At 38.7% G+C, this 27,361-nt stretch overlaps 1 protein-coding gene across 9 annotated transcripts in view; it reads left to right on the forward strand.

Annotated features, from left to right (window-relative positions):
- Positions 1-6,176, forward strand: part of ADK (adenosine kinase) — a 491,846-nt gene extending 485,670 nt beyond the window's left edge. For all 9 annotated transcript variants that reach the window (XM_089897732.1, XM_022590941.3, XM_089897734.1 and 6 more), the window contains one exon: positions 4,741-6,176. In XM_089897732.1, the coding sequence (XP_089753858.1) occupies positions 4,741-4,865 (125 nt within the window). In that variant the 3' untranslated portion in view covers positions 4,866-6,176. The remainder of the gene's footprint in view (positions 1-4,740) is intronic.
- Positions 6,177-27,361: the final 21,185 nt, after the last annotated feature.

The raw sequence follows: 27,361 nt of genomic DNA on the forward strand, positions 1-27,361 counted from the left end.
TCATCTCAGTTCGTTTTCTAAAATAGATTATTAAAGAACTGATATTCACCTGGGGCAAAGGTCTTAGCTTTTTTCTGCATCCAGGTTTTCCACTTGTGAAAGAAAATGTCTCTTCAGGGGACTTCAATCATCAGCTTGCTCTTCTCTTAGAAAGAGGATGCTGGTATTTAGGCTTCACAAAAATATTTCATAAACATAAGCTTTCTTTTCTCTCAAACATACCAGGAGGAATGAGGAAAACAGATGTTCCTTGTAAGTCTTCTGATAGACGTGTTTCCATTGTAAGCTGATCTGACTAAATTTGTCATCTGTTCCATTCACTGTGTGGGCTGAGCAGTTTAGTCTCACAGTTTGGCTGAAAGTTAATATCGACCTTTGACTGTTACCTGAAAACCCATTGATAAAATACTCTTACTAAACCTCTTGAGAGAGTGATTTCACTTTCTAAGCAAACGTCTTCAAAATACATCACTCCATTAACCAAATTAATTATTCTTTGGTTGGGCGTACTTATTTATTTTATTGGATACAGAGCATTCCCCAAATCTGACAGGGATAAGCCTGTGTGGTCAGAATGGTAGAAGAGAAAGAACATAAATCTCTTATAATGCTCTCTACAGGTCACTACACCACAGCTTTTAAATTAACCTTCACCCCCCAGCTGCCCAGGGGCTATGGGAGGGCCTAAAAGTCTGGCTACAGAGCAGTTTCTCATTATCATCTGTTCTTCTGAGTATTTGAGTACTGCTACAGCAGCTCGGGTTTTCCTAAGAGGGAAGTAGCCCCAGATTCTTCTGTTCTTGACTATCTTATTTATAACTACGACAATTTTTTATATAGTTTTATTGCAGTATAATTGACATACAGTAAACTGCACATGTTTAAAGTTACAGTTTTACAAATGTTGAATGATGTATACACCTATGAAACCATCACCATGGACATATCTACTGCTTCCATGCTACTTGGATTGTTTTCCAGTTTCGGGCTATTCCAAGTAAAGATGCTCTGAACATTCATTTACAAATCGTGGTGTGGAAAAATGCTTTCCTTTACCTTGGGTTAAATACCTAGAAATAGAAAAACTGAGTCATATAGTAGGTGTATGTTTAACTTTTTAAGATGCAGATAAATGGTTTTCAAAGGGGGGTTTATCATTTTATAGTCTCACAATCAGTATATGAGAGTTTCAGTCGATCTGTACCCTTGTCGACACTTGGTTTGTCAGTCTTTTTAATTTTAGCCATTCTGGCGGGTGGGCAGTGGTATCTAATGGTGGCTTTAATTTGCATTTCTCTAATGAATAATGATGTTGAACATCTTTTCATGTGCTTATTTGATATCTGTTTATCTTTGCTAAAGTGTTTGTTCAACACTGTTGCCCATTTTTTATTGGGTTGTTTCTTGTTATTGAAGTATAAAAGTGTTTAATTTGGCAAAGTCAAAATTATTTTTTCTCTCATAAAAGTTTATACTTTTGGGCTTCCCTGGTGGTGCAGTGGTTGAGAGTCCGCCTACCGGGGCATGGGTTCGTGCCCCGGTCTGGGAAGATCCCACATGCCGAGGAGCGGCTGGGCCCCGGAGCCATGGCTGCTGAGCCTGCGCGTCTGGAGCCTGTGCTCCGCAACGGGAGAGGCCACAACAGTGAGAGGCCCACGTACCGCAAAAAAAAAAAGAAAAGTTTATACTTTTTATGTCTTAAGAGATCTTTGGCAAGTCCAAAATCACTAAGATTTCCTCCTAAGTTTTCTTCTCAGAGTTTTATGGTTTTAGCTCTTACATTTAGACCTATGTTTCATTTCAAGTTAATTTTTGTGGTTGATGTGAGGAAGAGTAGAAGTGGGGGCTTTTGTTTTTGTTTTTTTTCCACATATGGCCATCCAGCTCTTCTAAGAACATTTGTTTAAAAGATTACCCTTTCTTCATTGAATTACTTAATACCTTTGTAAAAATCAATTGTCCATATAGAAGTAGGTTTATTTCTGGACCGTCTATTCAGTTGCATTGATTTGTCTTATCTTTATGCCATAATGTCTCAATTATTGTAGTTCTGTAATAAGTTTTTTAATCAAGTAGTCTTCTTTTCAAAGTTGTGTTTTGATTAGTCTAAGTTCTTTGCATTTCCACATAAATTGTAGAATCAGCTTGTCAGTTTCTGTTAGAAAAGTCTGCTAGAATTTTGGTTGATATTACATTGAATCAGTAGAGCTGGTAACAATATTGAATCTTCTGATCTCTGCACACTTTATATCTATTCATTTACTTAGCTTTTTAAAATTTCTCTCAGCATTGTTGTTTTGTTTTCTTAGCACTGTTTTGTCATTTACAGTGTAAATAAATGTCTTACACAGCTTTTGTCATATTTAGCCCTAGGTATTTCACATATTTGATGGCATGGTGAATAGTATTTTAATATCAATTTTGCTGGCATATACAATTGCTATATATACACATTACTAGTACAGAAATCCAATTGATTTTTGCATAGTGATTTTGTATCCTGCAGTTTTACTAAACTCACTTAGTAGTTCTAGTAACTTTTTTCTAGATTCCATAGGATTTTCTACATAGACCAGGATTTCTCAGTCTCGGCATTATTGACATCATAGGATATTTAACAGCATCCCTGGGCTCTACCCGCTAGTTGCCAGTAGCACCCTCTGCTGCAGGTTTGACAACCAAGAACGTCTCCAGACATTGGCAGTTTTGCCCCCCAGAGAACATTTGCCATTGTTGAGAACCGTAGACATAGACAGTCATGCCATCTGCAAATGAAGACAGTTTTACTTCATTTTCAGTCTTGATGCTTTTTCTTCTTTCTTCTGTTTGCCATATTGCACTGGCTAGGGTCTCCAGTACAATGTTTAAGAACAAACTTTCTTTCCTTGTTCTCAATTCTAAGGGAAAAACATTCCATCATCCACCATTAAGAATGATATTAAATGCAAGTTTTTCACAAGTGCCCTTTATGAGGTTGAGGAAGTTCCCTTCTATTCCTAGTTTGCTGAAAGTTTTTTTTTAGAAACTGATCTTGGATTTTGTCAGATGCTTTTTCGGCATCTGTGAAGATGATCTTATGGTTTTCTTAGTTAGTGTGGTAGATTACATTGATTGGTTTTTGAATGTTAAATCAACCTTGTATTTCTGGGATAAATGCTGGCTGATTATGATTTATTATCTTTTTAAAAATATACTACTGGATTGGATTTGTAAAATATTTGCATCTTTTCTGATTTTGGTATCAGTAATGCTGGCCTCAAATAATGAGTTGTGAAGTATTCTCTCCTTTTCAGTTTTCTGAATAGTTTGTATAGCATTGACATTATTTTTCTTCCTTAAATATTTGGTAGAACTCAACCAGTGACACCATCTGAACCTGGAATTTTCTTTATTTATGTGCTTTTAATGTGCTTTTTAATTATAAAATCAAATATTTAATATATAGAAGGCTCTTCAGGTTATCTATTTCTTCCTGAGTGAGCTTTGATAGTTTGTGTCTCTCCAGAAGTTTGTCCAATTTAACTGGTCAGATCTATTGGCATAAAGTTGTTAATGTTTCCTTATTATCCTTTTAGCGTGTGTAGATGCTATAGTGATGTCATATCTCTTATTACCAATATTGGCAATTTATAGCTCCCCTCTTTTTTTCCTGATCAGTCTGTGTAGATGTTTAATTTTATCCTACTTTGACTCCCAAATCCATCTTCTCAAGTCAGTGAAACTGTCAGGCTCTGCCTAGGCTGTCCTTCCATGTGTTGTGGCCCGGTAACTTTTGCAGTTTACCCCATTTGTTTCCCTTCTTTCATGGATCTTTTGTGGCTGATGTACAATATTTGAAAAACTTTGTTGCATGTGCTTTGTTTTTATTTTAAAGTTGTTTCTGGGCTTCCCTGGTGGCGCAGTGGTTGAGAGTCTGCCTGCCAATGCAGGGGACACGGGTTCGTGCCCCGGTCTGGGAAGATCCCACATGCCGCGCAGCGGCTGGGCCCGTGAGCCATGGCTGCTGAGCCTGTGCGTCCGGAGCCTGTGCTCCGCAACGGGAGAGGCCACAACAGTGAGAGACCCGCGTACTGCAAAACAATAAATAAATTAAAAAGTTGTTTCAGGAAAAAGGGTAAATCTGGTTCCTTTTATTTCATGTTGGTCAGAAGCAGAAGGCCTGTTTCCTACCTTACCATATTTATTTTAATGTCAAGCCCGTCCATGGTGCTTGACTATAGAAATTATTTCGCTGTTACTTCTGGGAGTGAAAGAGGTATAAGGTCATTCATAACTTTTCAACTCTCAAATTTGTTCTTTGAGAGATATCCAGATATTTTTTCCAAATAGCAATTTTCTAGGTATAACATCAATACAGAAGGAATCCAGAGAGATAGGCAGAGGCATAACTAATAATTTATCAGCTGTAAAGACCCAATATAATATTACTTGACCAGTATTTCTTACTTATAACCTTTTAATCTCAGAGTTAAAGTCTCCTTATCAAGGAAAGCATGATAGTTTAGGCTTAGAAAGACTAGGTTGACTTGGTGGTGAGTTGTCACATCCCGACTTGAGCTCTTTAAAAGAGCTCTTTAAAAGAAATATTAGGAAAGAACTCTCTAACCCTAGAGGTTTGACACTTCACTATCAAGACTGAAAAAAGGCATAGGTATGTAGACCGTTTTTCGTTCTGACCCATATGACATTTCTGATGCTGTTACACAATACTCATGTATTTCCCTTTTGTCTGTGTTCCAGGTTTTCTGTCTCAGCTGGTCTCTGACAAGCCCCTGACTGAATGCATCCGTGCTGGCCACTATGCAGCAAGTGTCATAATTAGGCGGACTGGCTGCACCTTTCCTGAGAAGCCAGACTTCCACTGATGAAAAAGCAGGAAACCGCAGCCCAGGAGTACAGACACTGCCCTGATGGCTTCCTGAGAATTCCCATATTAATAAAGAAGAAAATTAAATGCTACCTTTCCTACTATAATAATGTTCATCTTAATTTAGAGGGTACAGTAGTACACACTAGAATCTTTATTCTCTCAGCAACCTAAAATCGGAGGTTTATTTCCATAGTTTGATAGTGCCACTTAAATGTCAATTAAACAGGAATATAACATTTCAATAGAAATTTTGTTTCATTTTTATTACTTTGTAAATTCATGTGTACTTAGTAAAGTGATCATTTTTTTACATTTCTGCTTTGAATGCAGACGCAATTTAATATGATAGATTTTTTAAAGGAATTAAAGATAATATCAGTATATAAATCTTTAGCTTTTATACAAGTATATTTAATTCAGAAGTGTGTGTACAAATATATATACACACATATGTTCATATATGTACCACATATATACATGGTAAATGGTTAAATAAGGTACAGAAATATTTATCATGCCAAGTTATGCCAAGTAATTTCTTCAGTGTGTACTCAAACATGTAATAAACTTTGGATAATTAAATAATTTGCCAAATTATAAGCTATATTACAATATTCAAGTCATAATCTTATATTTACTTATGGTACTCTGTAATTTGATACAAATAAAAACTTGTCATATGGGACTTTTTTTCTGTCTTTGCCCTGTGCTCTGCAAACTAAGGAAGAAAGATCATTGTTTAATCCTGGGTCCTGAAATAATATCTGTTTTGTTGATGGAGACAGAAAGAACAACATAACACATTGAAAAATAACTTAGTATTAGAGACCAGTAAGCCACTGTTTTAAGGAAGACAAAATGGTGTAATAGAACCTCCAGGAAATTCCCTGGCAGTCCAGTGGTTAGAACTCCGTGCTTCCACTGCAGGGGGCACGGGTTCAATCCCTGGTCGGGGAACTAAGATCCTACATGCTGTGCAATGCGGCCAAAAAAAAAAAAATCTCTAAAACAAAAGAACCTCTGGAGTCAGACTTAATTACCTTGATATGACCTTGGGCAAATTACTCAGCCTCTTTGAACTTCAACTTCCTTTCTATAAAATGGGATCATAACCCCTGTACAAGGTCATTGAGATAATTTGAGAGAGAATACTAAGTATAAACTGCTTGTTACAAGTCTAATAAGTACCTACTGTTGTAATCATTATGATTATTGTTGAAAAAAAAGATCATAGTTATAAAACTGAATTCAAAGCATTCAGGTTTTTGTTTTGTTTGTGTTTAAGTAAACTTTTAGGTCTCCTGTGCTTGTTTATCTTTATCATTGTTGAGATATAATTCATATACCATAAAATTTTTCATTTTAAAGTATACAATTCAGTGGGCTTTAGTATATTCACAAAGCTGTGCAGCTGTCACCAATATCTAAATCAAGAACACTTGCATCACCCCAAAAGGAAACCCAATTCACTCCCCATTCTCTGGTAACCACTAATCTATTTTCTGACTCTATAGATTTGCCTATTCTTGATATTCATAAAAATGGAGTCATGTGTTCTTTTGTGTCTTGCTTCTTTCACTTAGCATGTTTTCAAAGTTTGCCCACCCTAGGACATTTTCAGTACTCTTTTTATTGTCAAATAATATTTCTTTAGATATACCGTATTTTGTTTATCCATTCATGATGTACATTTCAGTCGTTAACATTTTTGGGCTGTTATGAGTCATGCTTCTATTAACAATCACATACAGGTTTTTGATGTGGATGTATGTTTTCAGTTCTTTTAGGTATATACATAGGAGTAGAATTGCTGGATCACATGGTAACCGTACGCTTAACTTTTTGAGAAACTGCCAAACTTTTTTCCAAAGGGACTGCATCATCTTGCCTTCTCACTAACATGGTTTGAGGGTTTCAATTTTTTCACACCCTTGCCAACATTTGCTACTCTCTGTTTGATTATAGCCATCTTGGAGGGTATGAAGTTCTATCTCATTGTGGTTTTAAATATATTTATTTTATTTATTTATTTTTGGCTGCGTTGGGTCTTCGTTGTTGTGCACAGGCTTTCTCTAGTTGCGGCGAGCGGGGGTCACTCTTCATTGAGGTGCGCAGGCTTCTCATTGCAGTGGCTTCTCCCGTTGCAGAGCACGGGCTCTAGGTGCGCCGGTTTCAGTAGTTGTGGCTCGTAGGCTCTAGAGCGCAGGCTCAGTAGTTGTGGCGCATGGGCTTAGTTGCTCTGCCGCATGTGGGATCTTCCCAGACCAGGGCTCAAACCCGTGTCCCCTGCATTGGCAGGCGGATTCTTAACCACTGCGCCACCAGGGAAGCCACTCATTGTGGTTTTAATTTGCATTTTCCTGTTTACTAATGATATTATGTTTATTGACCATTTGTATTTTTTTCTTTGGAGACATGTCTATACAGATTGCTTGCCCATTTTTTAATTGAGTGGTTTGTCCTTTTGTTGTTGAGTTGTAAGCATTCTTTATATATTCTGGGTATATTTTCTTCCATTCTGTGGGTTGTGTTTCCACTTTCTTGCAGGTATCCTTTGAAGCACAGATATTTTTGTTTGTTTGTTTTTGTTTTGGCCATGCTGCACAACTTGTGGGATCTTAGTTCCCCAACCAGGAATGGAACCCGCATCCTGGGCAGTGAAAGCTTGGATTCCTAACAATTAGACCTTCAGGGAATTCCCCAGATGTTTTTAATTTGTATGAAATCCAGTTTATCTTTTTTCTTTTCTTTTTTTTCTTTTTGGTCAATTGTGCTTTCGGCTTCATATCTAAGAAGCCATTGCCTAATCCAAGGTCATGAAGAATTACATCTATATTCTCTTTTAAGAGTTTTATGGATTTTGCTCCTACATTTAACTCTTTGATCCATTTTGAGTTTATTTTCGCATATATTTGAGTTGGGAGGTCTAAATTATTTTACTTGTGGCTATCCAGTTGTCCCTGTACCTTTTTTTTTTCTTTTTTTTAATTTACTTTTTTTGGCCACCCCTTGCGGCATGTGGGATCTTAGTTCCCTGACCGGGGATCGAACCCGTGCCCCCTGCAGTGGAAGCTCAGTCTTAACCACTGGACCACCAGGGAAGTCCTCCCTGTACCTTATTAAAAAGACTTTTATCCACTAGTGAATTGTCTTGGCACCCTTGTCAAAAATTAATTGACCATAAATATAAGGTTTTATTTCTGGACTCTGTTCCATTGGTCTGTATGTCTGTATGTTATCCTTATGCCAATCCAGACTGTCTTGATTACTGGAGCTTTGAGTTTTGAAATCAGGAAGTCTGAGTCCTCCAACTTTGACTCTCAAGGACAATTAGTTTAAGTGCTAGAGTATCATATTAAAACTACTGTAGAATATCTTTCTCTTAGATCAATAGGTGAGACACTAATAAACCTTTCTTATTCTTTTTTTGATAAGAAAATCCCTTACCCCAAGGCTATTGATCAAGTGCCACTCACCAGCTAAACTTTTATGACAGTCGCTATTTATAGCAGGTTCTAAAGTATGCCTACTGGTAGTAATTAACATGAACACAGATCATGTAACTTTTTTTTTTTTTTTTTTGGCTGTGTTGGGTCTTCGTTGCTTTGCGCAGGCTTTCTCTGGTTGCGGCGAGCGGGGTCTACTCTTCTTTGTGGTGCGCGGGCTTCTTCATTGCAGTGGCTTTTCTTGTTGCAGAGCACGGGTTCTAGGCGTGCGGGCTTCAGTAGTTGTGGCACACAGGCTCAGTAGGTGTGGCTCGCAGGCTCTAGAACGCAGGCTTAGTAGTTGTGGCGCACGGGCTTAGTTGCTCCGCGGCATGTGGGATCTTCCCAGACCAGTGCTCAAACGCGTGTCCCCTGCATTGGCAGGCAGATTCTTAACCACTGCACCACCAGGGAAGTCCCACATAACTTTTCTTGTGTTAAAAAAAGTCATTAGGTTGTGTATTTTGTTCTTGGGTTTATGGCATACTTTTTTAGTTCTCTGTTTTGGTAAAGGACAAAGGGAAAATAACGGCTAGCCTAGCTGACTGGGTCTGAGGAAAACTGCCTTTAATTGGTTGTTAGGCAATCTCCTCTCTGACCTAAGTTTTTCCATCTTGGAATGAAGAGTAGTTAACCTAGTTCCACTTTATCTCATCCTGGTTTAACAGATAGTTGAGGGAAGACATATAGGGTGGGGGAAGAATAATGAAGTTGTCAAGAAGACATGGATTCTGGGCTTCCCTGGTGGTGCAGTGGTTAAGAATCTGCCTGACAATGCAGGGGACATAGGTTTGAGCCCTGGTCCGGGAAGATCCCACATGCCGTGGAGCAACTAAGCCCGTGTGCCACAAGTACTGAGTCTGCACTCTAGATCCCGCAAGCCACAGCTACTGAAGCCTGTGCGCCTACAGCCCGTGTTCCTCAACAAGAGAAGCCACTGCAATGAGGAGCCCGCACACCACAACGAAGAGTAGCCCCCGCTCACCACAGTTAGAGAAAGCCCACGCACAGCAAAGAAGACCCAATGCAATGCAGCCAAAAATAAATAAATAAATTTATATTTTAAAAAAAAAGACATGGATTCTGGCCTCAGGTTCCCTTCAGATAGTTGTGTAACCCTCTTATTCTATGTAATTCACAAAATGTAGATGCTTTGGTTGTGACATCCCTGAAATATGTACTAGTGGTTTTAACAAGGCTGCCTCTCTGAATGTGGGAAAAGAGGGTTCTTACCAGAGGAGTGAGCCACAAAGACTGAGGCCGTTCATTTGTGTGTTACAGTTGGGTAAATCAGGTGGGCACAGGAGACTTATACTTCAAGGGTGAGCCTAGGTGGTCTGGAGAGTTAGAACATTGAGGTTGGCCTAGTCTCAGCGAGTGATCAATTTTGCTTGAAAACTGCTTCCATGAGGTGGAAAAGAAGGTGGTACCAAACATTTGGAGACAGGCTGGATGCCCAAGTATTAGTATAGCAGAGTAGGAGAGAAAGAAAAAAGAGCAAGAGTGGCTATTGAGTTTCTTTCTAGTGTTTATATCTACATGATATGTACCTTTATGTACTGCTTTATTTCCTCGAATCAGAGAAGAGTAACTTTCTTTTTAGATCAGGGTGAGAGAAATACATTCTTTGTCTTAAACTTATTTAAGACAAGCAACCTTGGCTAAAAACTATTTTTCTTACCCATTTTGCAAAGCAAGTATTGTAATTCTTTACCCTTTCAGAAAGAGATGCATAATATAGATTGTCTTAGACATACACAAGCCTACAGAGAAAGTATATGTTTGGCTTGCAGTCTGATAATACCACCAGTGCTGAAATATAAAAACATGCACTTATTTCTGTTACTCCATTACCTTCAGAAAAAGTGTCCATTTAATAATATTTCCACTGGATAAAGTAGGTTTAAAATGTAAACAATTTATGATTCAGTAATAGTTCTATGTGCACGTCCTTCACTTTGTGTCCCCTTGGTCAAGTTCTTGAACTGCCCTGAGCCTTGGTTTTCTCAACTCAAAATGAGGAAAATATATCCACCCCCAGTGAGACAGTGTTAAGAGAATATGAGAGTTAAAACATTTTCTAAATAGTACAATAAATTTAAATGTGAAGTAGTTTGATATTTTACAAAAACACCAAAGCAACCCAATGGGAAAAGGAAAATCTTTTCAGTAGACAATGCTATTACAACTTGATTTTATTTTTACTTTTTATTGGAGTATAGTTGATTTACAATGTTATGTTAGTTTCAGGTGTACAGCAAAGTGAATCAGTTATACACATACGTACATCCACTCTTTTTTAGATTCTTTTCCCATATAGGCCATTATAGAGTATTGAGTAGAGTTCCCTGTGTTATACAATAGGTCCTTATTAGTTATCTGTTTTATATATAGTAATGTTTATATGTCAATCCCAATATCCCATTTTATCCCTACCCCTTTACCCCCTAGAAACCATAAATTCGTTTTCTACATCTGTAACTCTATTTCTGTTTTGTAGATAAGTTCATTTGTACCCTTTTTCTTAGATTCCACATATACACGATATCATGATATTTGTCTTTCTCTGTTTGACTTCACTCAGTATGACATCTCTAGGTCCATTCATGTACAACTTGATATCTTTATGAACCTTTGGCCCATTACCTTATACCATACATAAAAAATAAAGATGGATCACGGCCATAACCTAAAAGCGAAAATGATTACGCTCCTAGAAGAAAACAGGAGACTATTTTAACATCTTGGGGACAGGCAGAAGTTTCTTAGAGAGGACTTTGAAAGCGCTAACCACGAAAGAAAAGATATTGATAAATCGAATTCCAAAAAAATTTTAACTATTTGTTCATGAAGACAGCATTAAGAGGGAGGGTGGGAGGGAGACGCAAGAGGGAGGGGATGTGGGGATATATGTATACATACAGCTGATTCACTTTGTTATACAGCAGAAACTAACACAACATTGTAAAGCAATTATACTCCAGTAAAGATGTTTAAATTAATTGATTAAAATTTTTTTAAAAGAAGACACCATTAAGAATATGAATAAACAAGCCACAGGCCAGGATAAAATAGTTGCAACACATATAATGTCTAAAAAAGAACTTATATCCAGAATATATTAAAAACTCTGATTCAGGGCTTCCCTGGTGGCGCCGTGGTTGAGAGTCCGCCTGCCGATGCAGGGGACACGGGTTCGTGCTCCGGTCCGGGAAGGTCCCACATGCCGCAGAGCGGCTGGGGCCGTGAGCCATGGTCGCTGAGCCTGCGCGTCCAGAGCCTGTGCTCCGCGACGGGAGAGGCCAGAGCAGTGAGAGGCCCGTGTACCGCAAAAAAAACAAACAAAAACAAAAAAAACTCTAATTCAGTAATGAAAAGACAAAATATATGAATAGCCAATAAGCACATGATAAAGTATTCAACATCATTAGTCATGAGAGAAATGAACATTAAAACCTCAGTGAGATACTGCATTAGAATGACTAAAATTTAAGTGACAACACCAAATGTTGGAGAGGATGTGAAGCAGCATTGCCAGTTGGAGTGTAAAATGGAACAACCACTTTGGGAAAAGGCATGGAAGTTTCTTATAAAGTTAAACACACCTATTCTTTGACTCCAGCCATTCCACTCCTGGTATTTATGCAAGAGAAGTGAAAGCATATGTCCACATAAAGACTTGAATTCGAATATTTATAGTCTTTTTATTCATTCTTGCCAAAAGCTGGAAACTGGGTAGTTGTCCAACAGCAGGAGAAAAGATATAAAGCGTGGTATATTCAAACGATGGAATAATAGCAAGAGAAGGAAATTACTGCTAATACAACATGAATCAATCTCAAAAACACTTTAACTGGGTGAAAGAAGCCAAATACGAAAGAGTGCATACTGTAAGATTCCCTGTATGTGAAGTTCTAGAACAGGTAAAACCAACCTACAGTGAGAAAGACCAGAACAAGTGCTGCTTTGTGGGAGAGGAGGGAAGGGAAACTGACTGCGAAGGGAAATGAGAGGACTTTCTAAGCTAATGGTGATGTCATCATAGGGGTTACACAGGTATATGCATTTGCCAAAACTCAGAGAATGTCCCACTTAAGTTGCATGATTTTTAAATCTCACACACACACAAACTAATGTTGAAGTCTAGTTAATGATACGCGTATTGATAGATTATGAAGTGTATTGATGTCTTTAACTTGCAATGAAGTGCATCAAATAATAAGATAAATGGAAAGAGGGATGGTAAGATGGGTAGATAAGTGATAAGGCAAATACAACAAAATGTTAATTGTAGAATCTAGGTAGTAAATATATGTAGTAATATAGGTAGTAAATAGTTGGATGTTTGTTGTATAATTTTCAATATTTCTGTATGGTTGAAATCTGTCCTAATGTTCGAAGAATATAAAGTACCTAAGTAGGAAAACCTAATAAATTTTTTAAACTGAAGTATAGCTGATTTACAATATTGTATTAGTTTCAGGTGTACAGCAAAATGAGTCAGTTTTATTTTTTTAGATTATCTTCCTTTTTAGGTTATTACAAGATATCGAATATAATTCCCAGTGCTATACAGTAAATTTTTGTTGCTTATCTATTTTACGTAGTTTGTATCTGTTAATCCCATATTCCTAATATTCCCTCCCCTACATTTCCCCTTAGATAACCATAAATTTGCTTTGTATCTGTGAGTCTGTTTCTGTTTTGTATATAGATTTCATTTGTATTATTTTTTAGATCCCACATATAAGTGATATCACATAGTATTCATCTTTGTTTCATTTATTTCACTAAGTATAATATTGTCTAGGTTCATCCATGTTGCTACAAATGGCAATATTTCATTCTTTTTATGGCCGAATAATATTCCATTGTGTATGGAATACACAGATGGGGCACTTGGATTGTTTCCATGTCTTGGCTATTGAAAACCTTTTCAATTTGATTGATGGCAGCATCTCATGAAGAAGATAAAAGACCACATGATACAAAACCACATATAAATTTACTTCAAAGTAATTTTTGCATGAATTCCATGACAAAATTAGCCAGTCCTGGGCTGCTGCAGGGTTTCTTGGGGCTACCACAACCTCCAATCTCCTCTTCTGAGTATGGAACACCCTCTCCTCATCCCCTAACCCACCTGGCAATTGGAATATTCACCTCTGCAAACACCAACCAGACCTCTTCCCATCCAGACTCCTAAACCCACTGCAAACTGCTTCTGCCTTCTCTGAAGCATCCCTTCTCCTGATCATCAGAAAATTCCTAATTGTCAAATCTAATGGCCAGTTTTTAATCCTTATCCTATCTCATCTTCTCTCAGCATCTGACTTGGAGAACCACACTCTCTTGAGACCTCTTATTCCCTTGACTTTCACAAAACCAGCTTTTCCTCATTATATTGCCTCTTTTACAGCCTCTTTTTAGTCTGCTTTAGGAACACCTCTGTCCTTTTCTTCAGTGTCAAGGAGCCTCCACCCCCACAAGCTTTTTGTCACTCTATCAGCTCCTCCTAGGTGTCCAATTTGACTGCCACAAATTCACCTATCATCTAATTACTCCCAAATCTCTGTTTCTAACCCTGATCTCCTCTCAAGCTTTAGGCTCAAAACCTACGGGTCAACCCCTTGGGATATTCTGCAGACAAGTTGACTATCAAAACAGAACTCAACTTCTCTTGAACTCCCCAGCCGTCTATTCTTCCTACTTGTTCTATCTTCATTAATAGAAGTAATTCTTCCCGACTTTTCCCTTCCTCACCCATTTATCTAATTGATCACCAAGTTCTGTCAGTTCTTCCTCTCCTAAATCTCTTCCTCACCTCCTCATTCTCTCAGGTGTAATTTAGACCTTTATCATGTCTAACTAATTTGCCCAACTCTAGTTCTTCCCCTTCATTAGTCATCCTCCCTCACCATGGGGCATGCCTTGCTAAAGAAGACACACAGTCATATTCCCTGGCCTGTTTAAATTCCTTGACCATCCACCCCTTAACCACTGTTACAGCCTTCCTACTGCCATCCCTCTTCATAACCCTTCACTCCAGCCCAAACGTACCTTATAACTACACTCATGCCTCCATCTGGATTCCTCTTTTCATACTGTAACTACTCGAGTTTAAAGATCCAGTTCAAAAGTCAAATCCTTTAAAAAGTTTTCTCTAAACCTCTCAGGCAATTAGTTGCTGCTCCATCCTTTTTTCTCTCAAAGTACATTGCATATTTTTATTGTAGTTTATACAATCATAATGTATCATAATTTTTATTGGTATCTATGTCTTCTTCTAAAGCAGGACTATCCACTGCCACATAGTACATGCTCAATAAATGTTTGCTCAGGGAAGGCTTTTCTCACTTCTCCAGATCTCCTCAGTGAGTTACTTAGAGATGGCAGGGTCACCAAGGATTTTAGCTGCTAGAACAACTATAATTGTTACTATGTGGTTATACTTCTGCTCACATTCTCCATACTGGAACTCTTCCTGCCTTTCTATGTAGCTCCATTCTTAGAAGTCTGTCCCCTAAGCAAGCAAGAGAAAAGAGTACCCAGGTTGCCACAGTTGGACCGTCTTCTCTCCCCCTCCCCAGTCACATAATCTACATGCACATAAATGAAACGTGATCGTGTAATCTGGTGTAAGTTTTTATCCTTTGTAACTTTGATCCTTTTTGAACTCAGAAAAAGGTAAAGGGTAGGAGACCTGGAATTTGAGGACTGAGTTCTAGTCTAATCCCTGCACTGCCTAGCAAGTGAGGGGGAAAATGATTCCACCACTCTGAGCTTCAGTGTCTCTTCTTTAAAATGACTTGGAGTGAGACATTTGTAAAGACCTAGCACAATGTATAAATATGCAGTAGTTATTTATTCAACAAATATTCACTGACTGCTTACTAAGTATCAAGTAAAGTGCTAGGTGCAGGTATATAGCCCTCAATACAAATGTGAGTTTGTTTTCTTGTAAATGTATTTTAGACTTTTTTTTTTTTTAATATTCTGTATAGTACTGTTTCCTCCCCACCCTGTCCTCCCTTGGCCAAAATAATTTTTCTCTGAATTCCTCCTTTAAGGTCTACTAAGTAGCATGGAGTGGTGGTTAACAGCATGAGCTTTAAAACAGACTTTGAAGGTTTGAATCCTGGGTCTACCATTTTTTAGCTGTGAGACTGGGTAAGTTGCTTAACTTCTTGATGTTTTGCTTTCTGTGTTGTTAAAGTACAATAATACCTATTCCATTAGGTTGTTATAAAGAATAAAAGTGTTAATACATGTAAGTCTTAAAATGTTATCTGGCATTAAGTAAAGTGCTTAAGAAGTGGTAGCTATTATTATTTGCAATCTATGGTTCATAGTGTCCTCACCTTGCCACGAAAATCATTTCGTGGCAAGGTATAAGAAAGCAATTAAAGACCTCATTTTTCTTTCATTAAAAAATATTTTTTAAATTAATTTATTTATTTTGGCTGCACTGGGACTTACTTGTGGCACATGGGATCTTTGTTGCGGCATGTGTGATCTTTTTAGTTGTGGCATGCGGACTTTTAGTTGCTACATGTGAATTCTTTTAGTTGCGGCATGCATGTGGGATCTAGTTCCCCGACCAGGGATCAAACCCGGGCCCCTAATTTGGGAGCATGGAGTCTTACCCACTGGACCACCAGGGAAGTCCCCAAAACCTCATTTTTCATTTATATTCCTTTAAATAACTCTGCTTAGAAATTTTCTTATACACCTGCACTGTCCAACATGGTAGCTACTAGCATTATGTGACTACTGATTGGAAGAGTAGGGTTACAAGCAAACCAGATTTTAAGAACTTAGAGGAGAGACATCAGTGAAAATAACAGAGTAAGGAACACCTAAATTCTTCTGCGCTAAAAGTGCACCTAAAAACTGGCAAAAACTGTCAGAATCAACTTTTTCAGAACTCTGGACAGTAATCAAAAGCTTGAAAAAAAAAAAAAAAAAAAAAAAAAGCTTGAAGCAGCTTGGGGGACTTCCCTGGTGGTACAGTGGTTAAGAATCCACGTGCCAATGCAGGGAACACGTGCCCTGGTCCAGGAAGATCCCACATGCCGCGGAGCAGCAAAGCCCGTGTGCCACAACTACTGAGCCTGTGCTCTAGAGCCCGTGAGCCACAACTACTGAGCCTGTATGCCACAACTACTGAATCCCACGTGCCTGCAGCCCATACTTCGCAACAAGAGAAACCACCGCAATGAGAAGCCCACGTACCGCAACAAAGGGTAGCCCCCACTCGCTGCAACCAGAGAAAGCCCGCGCACAGCAATGAAGACCCAACGCAGCCAAAAATAAATAAATGAAATAAATTTAAAAACAAACAAACAGACTTCTCATTAGACTTGGAATAGAAAGGAACTTCCTCAACATGAAAAAGAGAATCTACAGAAACCCTAAGTTAGCGTCACATTTAATGGTGAAAAACTGAATAGTTTCCCCCTAAGATCAGGAACAAGATAAGGATATATGCTCTCCCCATTTCTGTTCAACATTATATTAGAGGTACTGGCCACTGCTGTCAGGCAAGAAAAAAAGAAAGAAAGCAGCCAGGTTGGAGAAGTAAAACTTCTATTTGCAGACAATACAATTGCCTATGTAGAAATCCAATGGAATTAGAAAAAAAGCAACTGAAACTAATAAGTGGGTTTAGCGAAGTTGAAGGATACAAGATTAATATATAAAAATTGCATTTCTAAAAAAAAAATTGCATTTCTGTATTCTAACAGTGAAAATGAGAATTTAAAATTAATAAAATGTCACTTACTAAAACATAAAATATGTGAAATACTTGGGGATAAATCTGACAAAATATGTGAAAGTCCTTTACACTGGAAACTAGAAAACACTGCTGAGAGAAATTAAAGAAGACCTAAATAAAAATAAATGATAGACCTTCATGGGTTGAAGAAAACACTGTTAAGATATCAGTTGTCCCCAAGTTGATCTATAGAAGCTATTCAATCACAATAAAAAATCCAGTACTCTTTTTTATGCAAACTGACAAGCTGATTCTAAAATTTGTATGGAAATACACAGGACTTAGAATAGGCAAAACAACTTTGAAAAAGAAGAGCAAAGTCAGAGGGTTTACTTTACCTGATTGAAGATGTATTCTAAAGCCACAGTAATCAAGACAGGGTGGCATTGGCATAAAGATTGACAGATAAATGGAGCAGAGTCCAGAAATAGAACCATATGGATACGGACCAACCAGTGATTCTTTAACAGCTTTATAAATATAATTTACAAGCCATACTCTTCACCCATTTAAAATATACAGTTCATTGTTTTTTAGTAAGTTCACAGGGTTATGCAGTGATCCCCACTATCTATGGAAATTTTTTTTGGTTTTTGTTTTGTTTTGTTTTGGCCACACAGCGCAGCATGCAGGATCTTAGTTCCCTGACCAGGGACTGAACCCGTGCCCCCTGCAGTGGAAGTGCAGAGTCCTAACCATTGGACCACCAGGGAATTCCCATCTATGGAACATTTTTGTCCACTGAAAAAGAAACCCTCTACTTATTAGCAATCACTCCCCATTTCCCCTGCTACCTTCCCCTTAACCCTAAGCAACCACTAATCTACTTTCGTCTCTCCAGGTTTGCTTATTCTGGACATTTGGCATAAACAGAATCATATAATATTTTATCTTCTGTGGCTGTCTTCTTTCACTTTGCATAATTTTTTCAAGGTCCATCTATATTATACCATGCATCAGTACTCCATTCTTTATGATTGCTGAATAATATTGTATCATAAGGATATATCACATTTTCTTTATTCATTCATCAGTTGATGGACACCGGGTTGTTCCTACTTTTTGGCTACTATGAATAGTGCTGCCATGGACATTTGTGTACAAATTTTTGTGTACATATGTTTTCATTTCTCTTGGATATATATGTAGGGGGTGTAATTATTGAACATATTTCACTTTTTAAAGGACCTGCAAAACTGTTTCCCAAAACAGCCACAAAATTTTACATTCCCACCAGCGTTATATTAAGGTTCCAGTTTCTCCACATCCTGCCAACGCTTGTTATTGCTTGTCTTTATTATATCCATTGTAATAAAAGTGAAGTGGTATATCTTTTTTTTTAATTGTGGTAAAATATATATAACATAAAATATGCCATTTTAAGTATACAATTTAGTGGCATTAATTACATTCACAGTGTTTTGCAACCATTACCACTATCTATTTCCAAAACTTTTCCATGACCCCAGTCAGAAACTGTACCCATTAGGCAATAAAATCCCATTCCCCTTGCTCCCAGCCCCTGGCAACCTCTAATATACTTTCTCTTGCAACTAATTTGCCCATTTTAGATATTTTATACAAGTGAAATCATACATTTTTTGCCTTTTTATCTCTGGTTTATTTCACTTAGCATAATGTTTTCAAAATTTATCCATGGTATGGCACGCATTAGCTGTCATTCCTTTTTATGGCTAAATACTCTTCCACTATATGTCTATACCACCTCTTGTTTACCCATTCACCTCTTGATGAACACTTGAATTCTTTCTACCTTTTGGATATTGTGAATAATGCTACAGTAATTATTATCATATAAGAATGTGTTTGAGTTCCTGTTTTCAATTGCTTTGGATACATACCTAGGAGTAGAATTACAGGATCATCTGGCAATTGTATTTTTAATTTTTTGAGAAACCTCCAAACTGTTTTCCACAGTGGCTTAGCTATTTTACATTCCCAGCAGCAATGTGCAAGATTTCCAATCTCTCCACATTCTCATCAACATTTTAAATTTTCTGTTATTGTTGTTTTTCAGTTTTGTTTTTATTATTATAGCCATCCTAGTAGGTGTGAAGTGGTATCTCATTGTGGTTTTGATTTACATTTCCCTAATGATTAATGATGTTGAGCATCTTTTCATGTGTTATCAACCATTTATAAATCTTCTTTAGATGAATATATTTTCAAATCATTAGCTCATTTTTTTAAATTAATTTATTTATTTATGTGTGCATTGGGTCTTCGTTTCTGAGTAGGGGTTTTATCTAGTTGGAGCAAGCAGGGGCTATTCGTTGTTGTGGTGTGCAGGCTTCTCATTGTGGTGGCTTGTCGTTGCAGAGCACGGGCTCTAGGCTCATGGGCTTCAGCAGTTGTGGCATGCGGGCTTCAGTAGTTGTGGCTCATGGGGTCTAGAGCACAGGCTCAGTAGTTGTGGCGCACGGGCTTAATTGCTCTGCAGCACGTAGGATCTTCCCAGACTAGGGCTCAAACCCATGTCCCCTGCATTGGCAGGCAGATTCTTAACCACTATGCTACCAGGAAAGCCCTTTAGCCCATTTTTTAATTGGCTTATGTCTTGTTATTAAGTTGTAAATTTTTTTTATATATTATAGGTGGAATTCCTTTTCAGAAATATGATCTGCACATTTTTTCTTCCATTCTGTAGATTGTCTTTTCACTTTCTTGTTGGCATTATTTGTAGCACAGAAGATTCTAATTTTGATTTTTTGGGGGGCCAAGTTGCATGGCTTGCCAGATCTTAGTTCCCCAACCAGGGGTCAAACCCCGTGGCCTCTGCAGTGGAAACTTGGAGTCCTAACCACTGGACTGCCAGGGAATTCCCAGAAGATTCTAATTTTGATGTAGCCCAATTTATCTATTTTTTTCTTTTGTCACTTGTGCTTTTGGTGTCATACCTAAGAAATTATTGCCTAACCCAAGGTCACAAATATTTACTTTTCATTTTCTTATAAGCTTTTTATAGTTTTAGCTCTTACATTTAGGTCTATGAGTTATTTTGAGCTAATTTCTGTGTATGGTGTGAGGTAGGGGCTTCAGCTTCATTCTTTATATATGAATATCCAGTTGTTGCAGCACTATTTGTTGAGAAGATTATTCTCTCAACAAATAGTAAATTATCTTGTAACCCTTGTCAAAAAACAAATGATGATAATTGTACATGTTTATTTCTGAAATTTTATTTCTATGGCAACAGACTTTTGTTAAAAGTCCAAAAGCAATATGGTGGAGAAAGAATAGGTTATTTCAACAAATGGGGCTGGAAAAAGTAGCACCATAGATAGTCCTATGCCAAAAAACCAAACAAACAAACCAAAAAAGAAAAATTAAAAAACCTTCAATCCATATCTCACAATCTATATCTTACATATCTCATACACAAAAATTATCTCAAAATTTGCCATTTACCTATATATAAAGCCTAAAACTATGAAACTTATACAAAAGAAACAGTAGAAAATCGTTGTGGTCAATTATACAAAGAAAAAAAATTTAGGTACGACACCATAAGCATAATCCCCCAAAGGAAAATCAATAATTTGGACTTTATCAAAATTAAAAGTTCTGGGAGTTCCCTGGTGGCCTAGTGGTTAAGATTTGGTGCTGTCACTGCCATGGCCCGGATACGATCCCTGGTCGGAGAACTGAAATCCCACAAGCTGCACAGCCAAAATATTAAAAAAAAAAAAAATTAAAAAGGTCTGCTCTTCAAAGGACACTGTTAAGAGAATGAAAAGATAAGACCCAGAATGGAAAAATATATTTGCAAAACACATATCTGATAAAGGACTTGCATCAAGAATATATAACAAGCTCTTTGTTATGCTCAATAAAAAAGCCATTTTTATAAACAGAGAAATATCTGAACACGCACTTCATCAAATAAGCACATGAAAAGATGCTCAGCATCACTGGTAATTAAGAGAATGCAAATTAAAATCAGAAATAGATACCTCTTCACACCTATTAGAATCAATAGAATTTTTTTTTTAATTTATTTATTTTTGGCTGTGTTGGGTCTTCGTTGCTGCACGCAGGCTTTCTCTAGTTGCCGCAAGCGGGAGCTACTCTTTGTTGCGGTGCACAGGCTTCTCATTGTGGTGCCTTCTCTTGTTGCAGACCACAGGCCCTAGACGCACAGACTTCAGTAGCTGTGGCACACGGGCTGAGTAGTTGTGGTTCACGGCCTCTAGAGCACAAGCTCAGTAGTTGTGGCGCATGGGCTTAGTTGCTCTGTGGCATGTGGGATCTTCCCGGACCAGGACTCGGACCCATGTTCCCTGCATTGGCAGGCGGATTCTCAACCACTGCGCCACCAGGGAAGCCCCTAGAATCAATAGAATTTTTAAAACTGACCATATCAAGTATACGTGAAGATGTGGAGGAACTGGGACTCTCATACACAGCTGGTTGGAATATAAAATGGTGCAACCAGGGCTTCCCTGGTGGCGCTGTGGTTGAGAGTCCGCCTGCCAATGCGGGGGACACGGGTTCGTGCCCCGGTCCAGGAAGATCCTACATGCCCTGGAGCAGCTAGGCCCGTGAGCCATGGCCGCTGAGCCTGCGCGTCCGGAGCCTGTGCTCCGCAACGGGAGAGGCCGCAGCGGTGAGAGGCCCGTGTACTGCAAAAAAAAAAAAATGGTGCAACCACTTTGGAAAGGAGTTTAGAAGTTTCGTAAAATGTAGGATATATACCTACCACATAATCCAGACTCTCCATTCAGATATTTACCCTGCCAAAATGCAAGAGTGTGTCCATATAAAGACTTGTACGTGAATGTTCGTAGCAGCTTTATTTGTAATAGCCCTAAACTAGAAAGTTACTTCCTTAGAGCTTCCCTGGTGGCGGAGTGGTTGAGAGTCCGCCTGCCGATGCAGGGGACATGGGTTCGTGCCCCAGTCCGGGAAGATCCCACATGCCGCAGAGCGGCTGGGCCCGTGAGCCGTGGCCGCTGAGTCTGTGCGTCTGGAGCCTGTGCTCTGTAACAGGAGAGGCCACAACAGTGAGAGGCCCGCGTACCGCAAAAAAAAAAAAAGCTAAACGTGAAGTTATCGTCTAACCCAGCAATTTCACTTCTACATAACTGTCCAAAAGAAATAAAAACACGTTCCACACAAAGAATGCTCCAGAGCAGCATTATTCAAAATAGCCAAAAATCAGAAGCAACTCAGATGTCCATCAACTGATCAATGGATAAACAAATATGCTATATCTATACAATGGAATATTATTCGGCCATAAAAAGGAATCAAGTACTGATAGATGCTACGACATGAATGAACCTCAAAATATTTATGCTAAGTGAAAGAGCCACCACAGAACACCACATATTATATGACCCCATTGATACAGAAAGTCCAGAATAGGAAATTCTATAGAGATTGAAAGTAGATGAGCGGTGGACTAGGCCTAAGTGTAGGGGAGAATGGGAAGTGACTGCTTATGGGTACAAGTTTTCTGTTGGGGATGATGAAAACTTCTAAAATTAGATTACATGATTGCACAGCTCTATAAATATACTAAAAAACATTGAATCATATGCTTTAACATGTGAACTTTATGGTATGTAAATTATATCTCAAAAAAACTGTGAAAAATTACATATATGGCTGGCATTCTATTTCTGTTGGACAGTGCTGTTTCAGAGAAACACAGCTTGGTGCAAAATATGGGCCAAAGGTAAATAGGAGGACATAGTGGTGCTCATTATGCGCCTTCCCTGCATATGTTAAGTGTTCTACAAATATTTGCTCATTGTTAACATAGGACAAATGCTGCAGGCAATAAAAATATATTAGAGGTAATTTTTTGACCCCAGGATTTTTTAAAACTATCATGTGTAAAAGATTTTAAATACTCCATTTACATTTGCTAAGCAATAATTAAATTGTCTAAAATCGGCTTGAATATACAAATTACATTCAAGTTTTGGATAGTTTTTAAGGATTTTTCTGTAATCGCTAAGGATGCTATCCCCAACTCTACCCGCTCCCCCCCCCCCCCCCGCCCCGCATCTACATCAGAGTTTCCTTTCCATCTTGCAGATTGCTACCTTGGAAAAACTCAGACAGAAGCAAGTTTTCTAATCAAGTGCCACCTAATGGTGTGTCAGTATTTGGCTATATCAAATCTTCAATCCACCAAACGAATTTTACTAAGTTTGATGCCAGAATCAAACAACTTTATAGGTCATAAGCTAAAAGCATGATGTCTTTGTGAGTTTTGGGCATGATGGTGGCTGGTAGTTTATTTTTTCCAAAGGGGTGGAACTGTCTTCCACTTCTTCTTCAAAGGAAATGATGATTCTAAAATATCCCATATAGAAAATAGAGATGAAAGCTTTGATAAACATAATGGTCCCACACACAAAGATGTCTAAGCCCTAATTCCTAAAACCTATGAACATATTATGTAACATGTCAAAAGGGACATTGCAGATGTAATTAAGGTTGCAAACTTTAAAATAGAGATTATTCTATTTGATCTGGTGAGCCCAGTCTAATCACATGAGTCTTTACAAACAGAGAACTTTCTCCAGTAGGAGGCAGGAGAGCTGAGGCAGAAAGAGAAGTGAGACAGACTCGAAGCATGAGGACTCAGTGCATCATTGCTGGCTTTGAAGATGTAGAAGCAATGTGACAAGGAAAATTTAAGGAGCTGAGAGGGGCTCCAGGCTGACAGCCAGACAGGAAACTAGCCCTCAGCCATACAACCACAAGGAACTGTATTTCACTAACAACAAAGGTGAAGGTATAAGTGGATTCTTTCCCAGAGTCTCCAGAAAGGAATAAAGCCCTGCTCACATCTTGATTTTGACATTTTGAGATCTGAAGGTGAGTACCTTGCCAAGCCCACCAGACACTTTTTTAAAATAAATTTATTTATTTATTTATATTTATTTTAATAAATTTATTTATTTTTATTTTTATTTTTTTCCGGTACGTGGGCCTCTCACTGTCGTGGCCTCTCCCGTTGCGGAGCACAAGCTCCAGACGCACAGGCTCAGCGGCCATGACTCACGGGCCCAGCCGCTTCGCGGCATGTGGGATCTTCCCGGACCGGGGCGCGAACCCGTGTCCCCTGCATGGGCAGGCGGACTCTCAACCACTGCGCCACCAGGGAAGCCCTATTTATTTATTTATTTGTTTGTTTGTTTGTTTGTTTATTTTTGGCTGCATTGGGTCTTAGTTGCTGCACGCAGGCTTTCTCTAGTTGCAGCAAGCGGGGCCTACTCTTCGTTGCAGTGCATGGGCTTCTCATTGCGGTGGCTTCTCTTGTTGCAGAGCACAGGCTCTAGGCGTGCAGGCTTCAGTAGTTGTGGCACACGGGCCCAGTAGTTGTGGCTCACGGGCTCTAGAGCGCAGGCTCAGTAGTTGTGGCACACGGGCTTATTTGCTCCACGGCATGTGGGATCTTCCCAGTCCAGGGCTCGAACCCATGTCCCCTGCATTGGCAGGTGGATTCTTAACCACTGTGCCGCCAAGGAAGTCCCCCCACCAGACTTCTGACTACAGAACAGTGAGATAATAAATGGGTGTTGTTTTACGTTTTTGGCAATTTGTTACACAGCAATAGAAAACTAATACAAGAGCTGTCGGAAAGGGGTTTAGGAGCCCCATGTGCTTAAAAAGTTCTTAGGGAAGGTAAGGGGGAAGGTGCTTAAACTTAAAAATTGGAAGACACATTCAGGGATATAAATAAAAACATTATGAGAAGGATTATGTTGTATCACAGAACCAGGGTTTGGGGCTCACGGGTTGGCTGTGATATTGAACTCTGCAGCAGGCATGGAACTGGCCTGATAGATTTAGCTACCATTGTACAAATTCAGAAGGACTCATAGAATGAAGACAAGAAGTGGGACCCTTATTTATATCTGATGTTGGGGGATTCTTTGAGAAAGTAACAACAATGGTACTACTGCTTTTTGCCCCCAGCTTGTCATTACTGGAGTTTTCTACTTAACTCATACAAAGCCAGTCGGTCACACCTGCCCCAAAGCATTAGTCCAGTCTTGTACTGGCCGAGAGTATGAACAGCTCTAAGATGAGGACATACTTGGCGTCCTCCCTGGAAAAAAAGCCAGTCCTTTCAGGAAGCGAACATACAAGGCCACTGTTCTCCCATGAGGGGACAGGACCAAAACAAGAAACACATTTTTTTTTTTCCTATAGTACTTTTCTTTTAATGAGTTCTTTTCTTTTCTTTTTCTTTTTTTAAATTTATTTTATTTATTTATTCTTTTTTGGCTGTGTTGGGTCTTTGTTGCTGCGTGCAGGCTTTCTCTAGTTGCGGCGAGCGGAGGCTACTCTTTGTTGTGGTGCGCGGGCTTCTCACTGCGGTGGCTTCTCTTGTTGTGGAGCACAGCCTCTAGGTGCATGGGCTTCAGTAGTTGTGGCTCGCGGGCTCTAGAGCACAGGCTCAGTAGCTGTGGCACACGGACTTAGTTGCTCCACTGCATGAAGAAACACATTTCTTGTCATCTGGCTTATTGTTTTCAAATCTCTATTCTGTCCCAATTCCATAAATTCTTTCAAAGGTGTGAGATTCAAGAAACCTAGGGCCTTTTCTCAGTTTTAGTCTTCTAGTTTGAACTTTATGATTTAATGTGATTGTCAAGGAATAAGAATGAAACACTTAATTCCAGTGATATAAACTATAGAAATAGTGGCAAGGTTTTCAGTTTATTTTGAAGCTAACATACACACATGCACACATACATGCAATCCAAATCAGACTAGTCTCACTTAAGCAACTTATATGGAATTTATAAACATACATCCAAAGTGGAATACTATCAAATCTAATCCATTAGTACAATATATTAAAATAATAACATTCCATTACCAAGCAGGGCTTGGCCCAGAAATGCAAGGGTAATCAAAACTTCACAATTTATAAATATTATACACAGATGATGTCTATTTTGTACTAGCATAGTCCTGCTGTTTAGCGCAGTGCCTGGCACACAGTGGACAATAAGTATTTGCTGAATGACTAAATGAATATTCATTGTCAATAATCCATTGGAAAATAAAGTGAAAAGAAGCTCCCATTAAAGTAACAATTGCAGCAATTTTATATAAGTACATAAAAATGTATACAAGTATGCCTTGTTTTATTGCACTTTGATTTATTGTGCTTTGCAGATATGGTATTTTTTTTACAAATTGAAAATTTATGGCAACCCTGTGTCGAGCAAGTCTGTCGACGCCATTTTTCTAACAGCATTTGCTCACTTTGTGTCTCTGTGCCACGTTTTGGTGATTCTTGCAATATCTCAAAATTTTTCATTATTATTAAGTTTGTTATGGTGATCTGTTATCAGTGATCTTTAATATTACTATTGTAATTGTTTGGGGGTGCTACAAACCACACCCATGTACGATGCTGAACTTCATTAATAAATGTTGTGTGTGTTCTGACTGCTCCACCAATTGGCTGTTCCCCCATCTCTCTCCCTCTCCTTGGGCCTCCCTATTCCCTGAGACACAACAGTATTGAAATTAGGCCAGTACTAACTCTACAATGGCCTCTTAACTGTTCAAGCGAAGGGAAGAGTCATATGCCTCTCACTTTAAATCAAAGGTAGAAATGATTAAGCTTAGTGAGGAAGGCATGTCGAAAGCTGAGACAGGCTGAAAGCTAGCCCTCTTGAGCCAAACAGCCAAGTTGTAAATGCAGAGGAAAAGTTCTTGAAGGAAATTAAAAGTGCTACTCCAGAAAACACACAAATGATAAGAAAGAAAAACAGCCTATTGCTGATATGGAGAACGTTTTAGTGGTCTGCATAGAAGATCAAACCAGCCACAACATTCTCTTAAGTCAAAGCCCAATCCAGAGTGAGACTCTAACTCTCTTCAATTCTCTGGAGGCTGAGAGAGATGAAGAAGCTGCAGAAGAGAAGTTTGAAGTTAGGAGAGGTTGGTTCATGAGGTTTGAGGAAAGAAGCTGTCTCCATCACATAAAAGTGCAAGGTGAAGCAGCAAGTGCTGATGTAGAAGCTGCAGCAAGTTAGCCAGAAGATATAACTAAGATAATTCATGAAGGTGGCTACACCAGATTTTCAATGTAGGTGAAACAGCCTTCTATTGGAAGAAAATGCCATCTAGGACTTTCATAGCTAGAGAGGAGAAGGCAATGCTTGGCTTCAAACTTCAAAGGACAGGCTGACTGTCTTGTTACGAGCTAATGCAGCTGGTGTC

Source organism: Delphinapterus leucas, chromosome 16 (assembly GCF_059928025.1).
Source record: "Delphinapterus leucas isolate spDelLeu-1000000601 "Yukka" chromosome 16, BTC_Dleu_Yukka2, whole genome shotgun sequence".
In the NCBI taxonomy this organism is placed as follows: domain Eukaryota; kingdom Metazoa; phylum Chordata; class Mammalia; order Artiodactyla; family Monodontidae; genus Delphinapterus; species Delphinapterus leucas.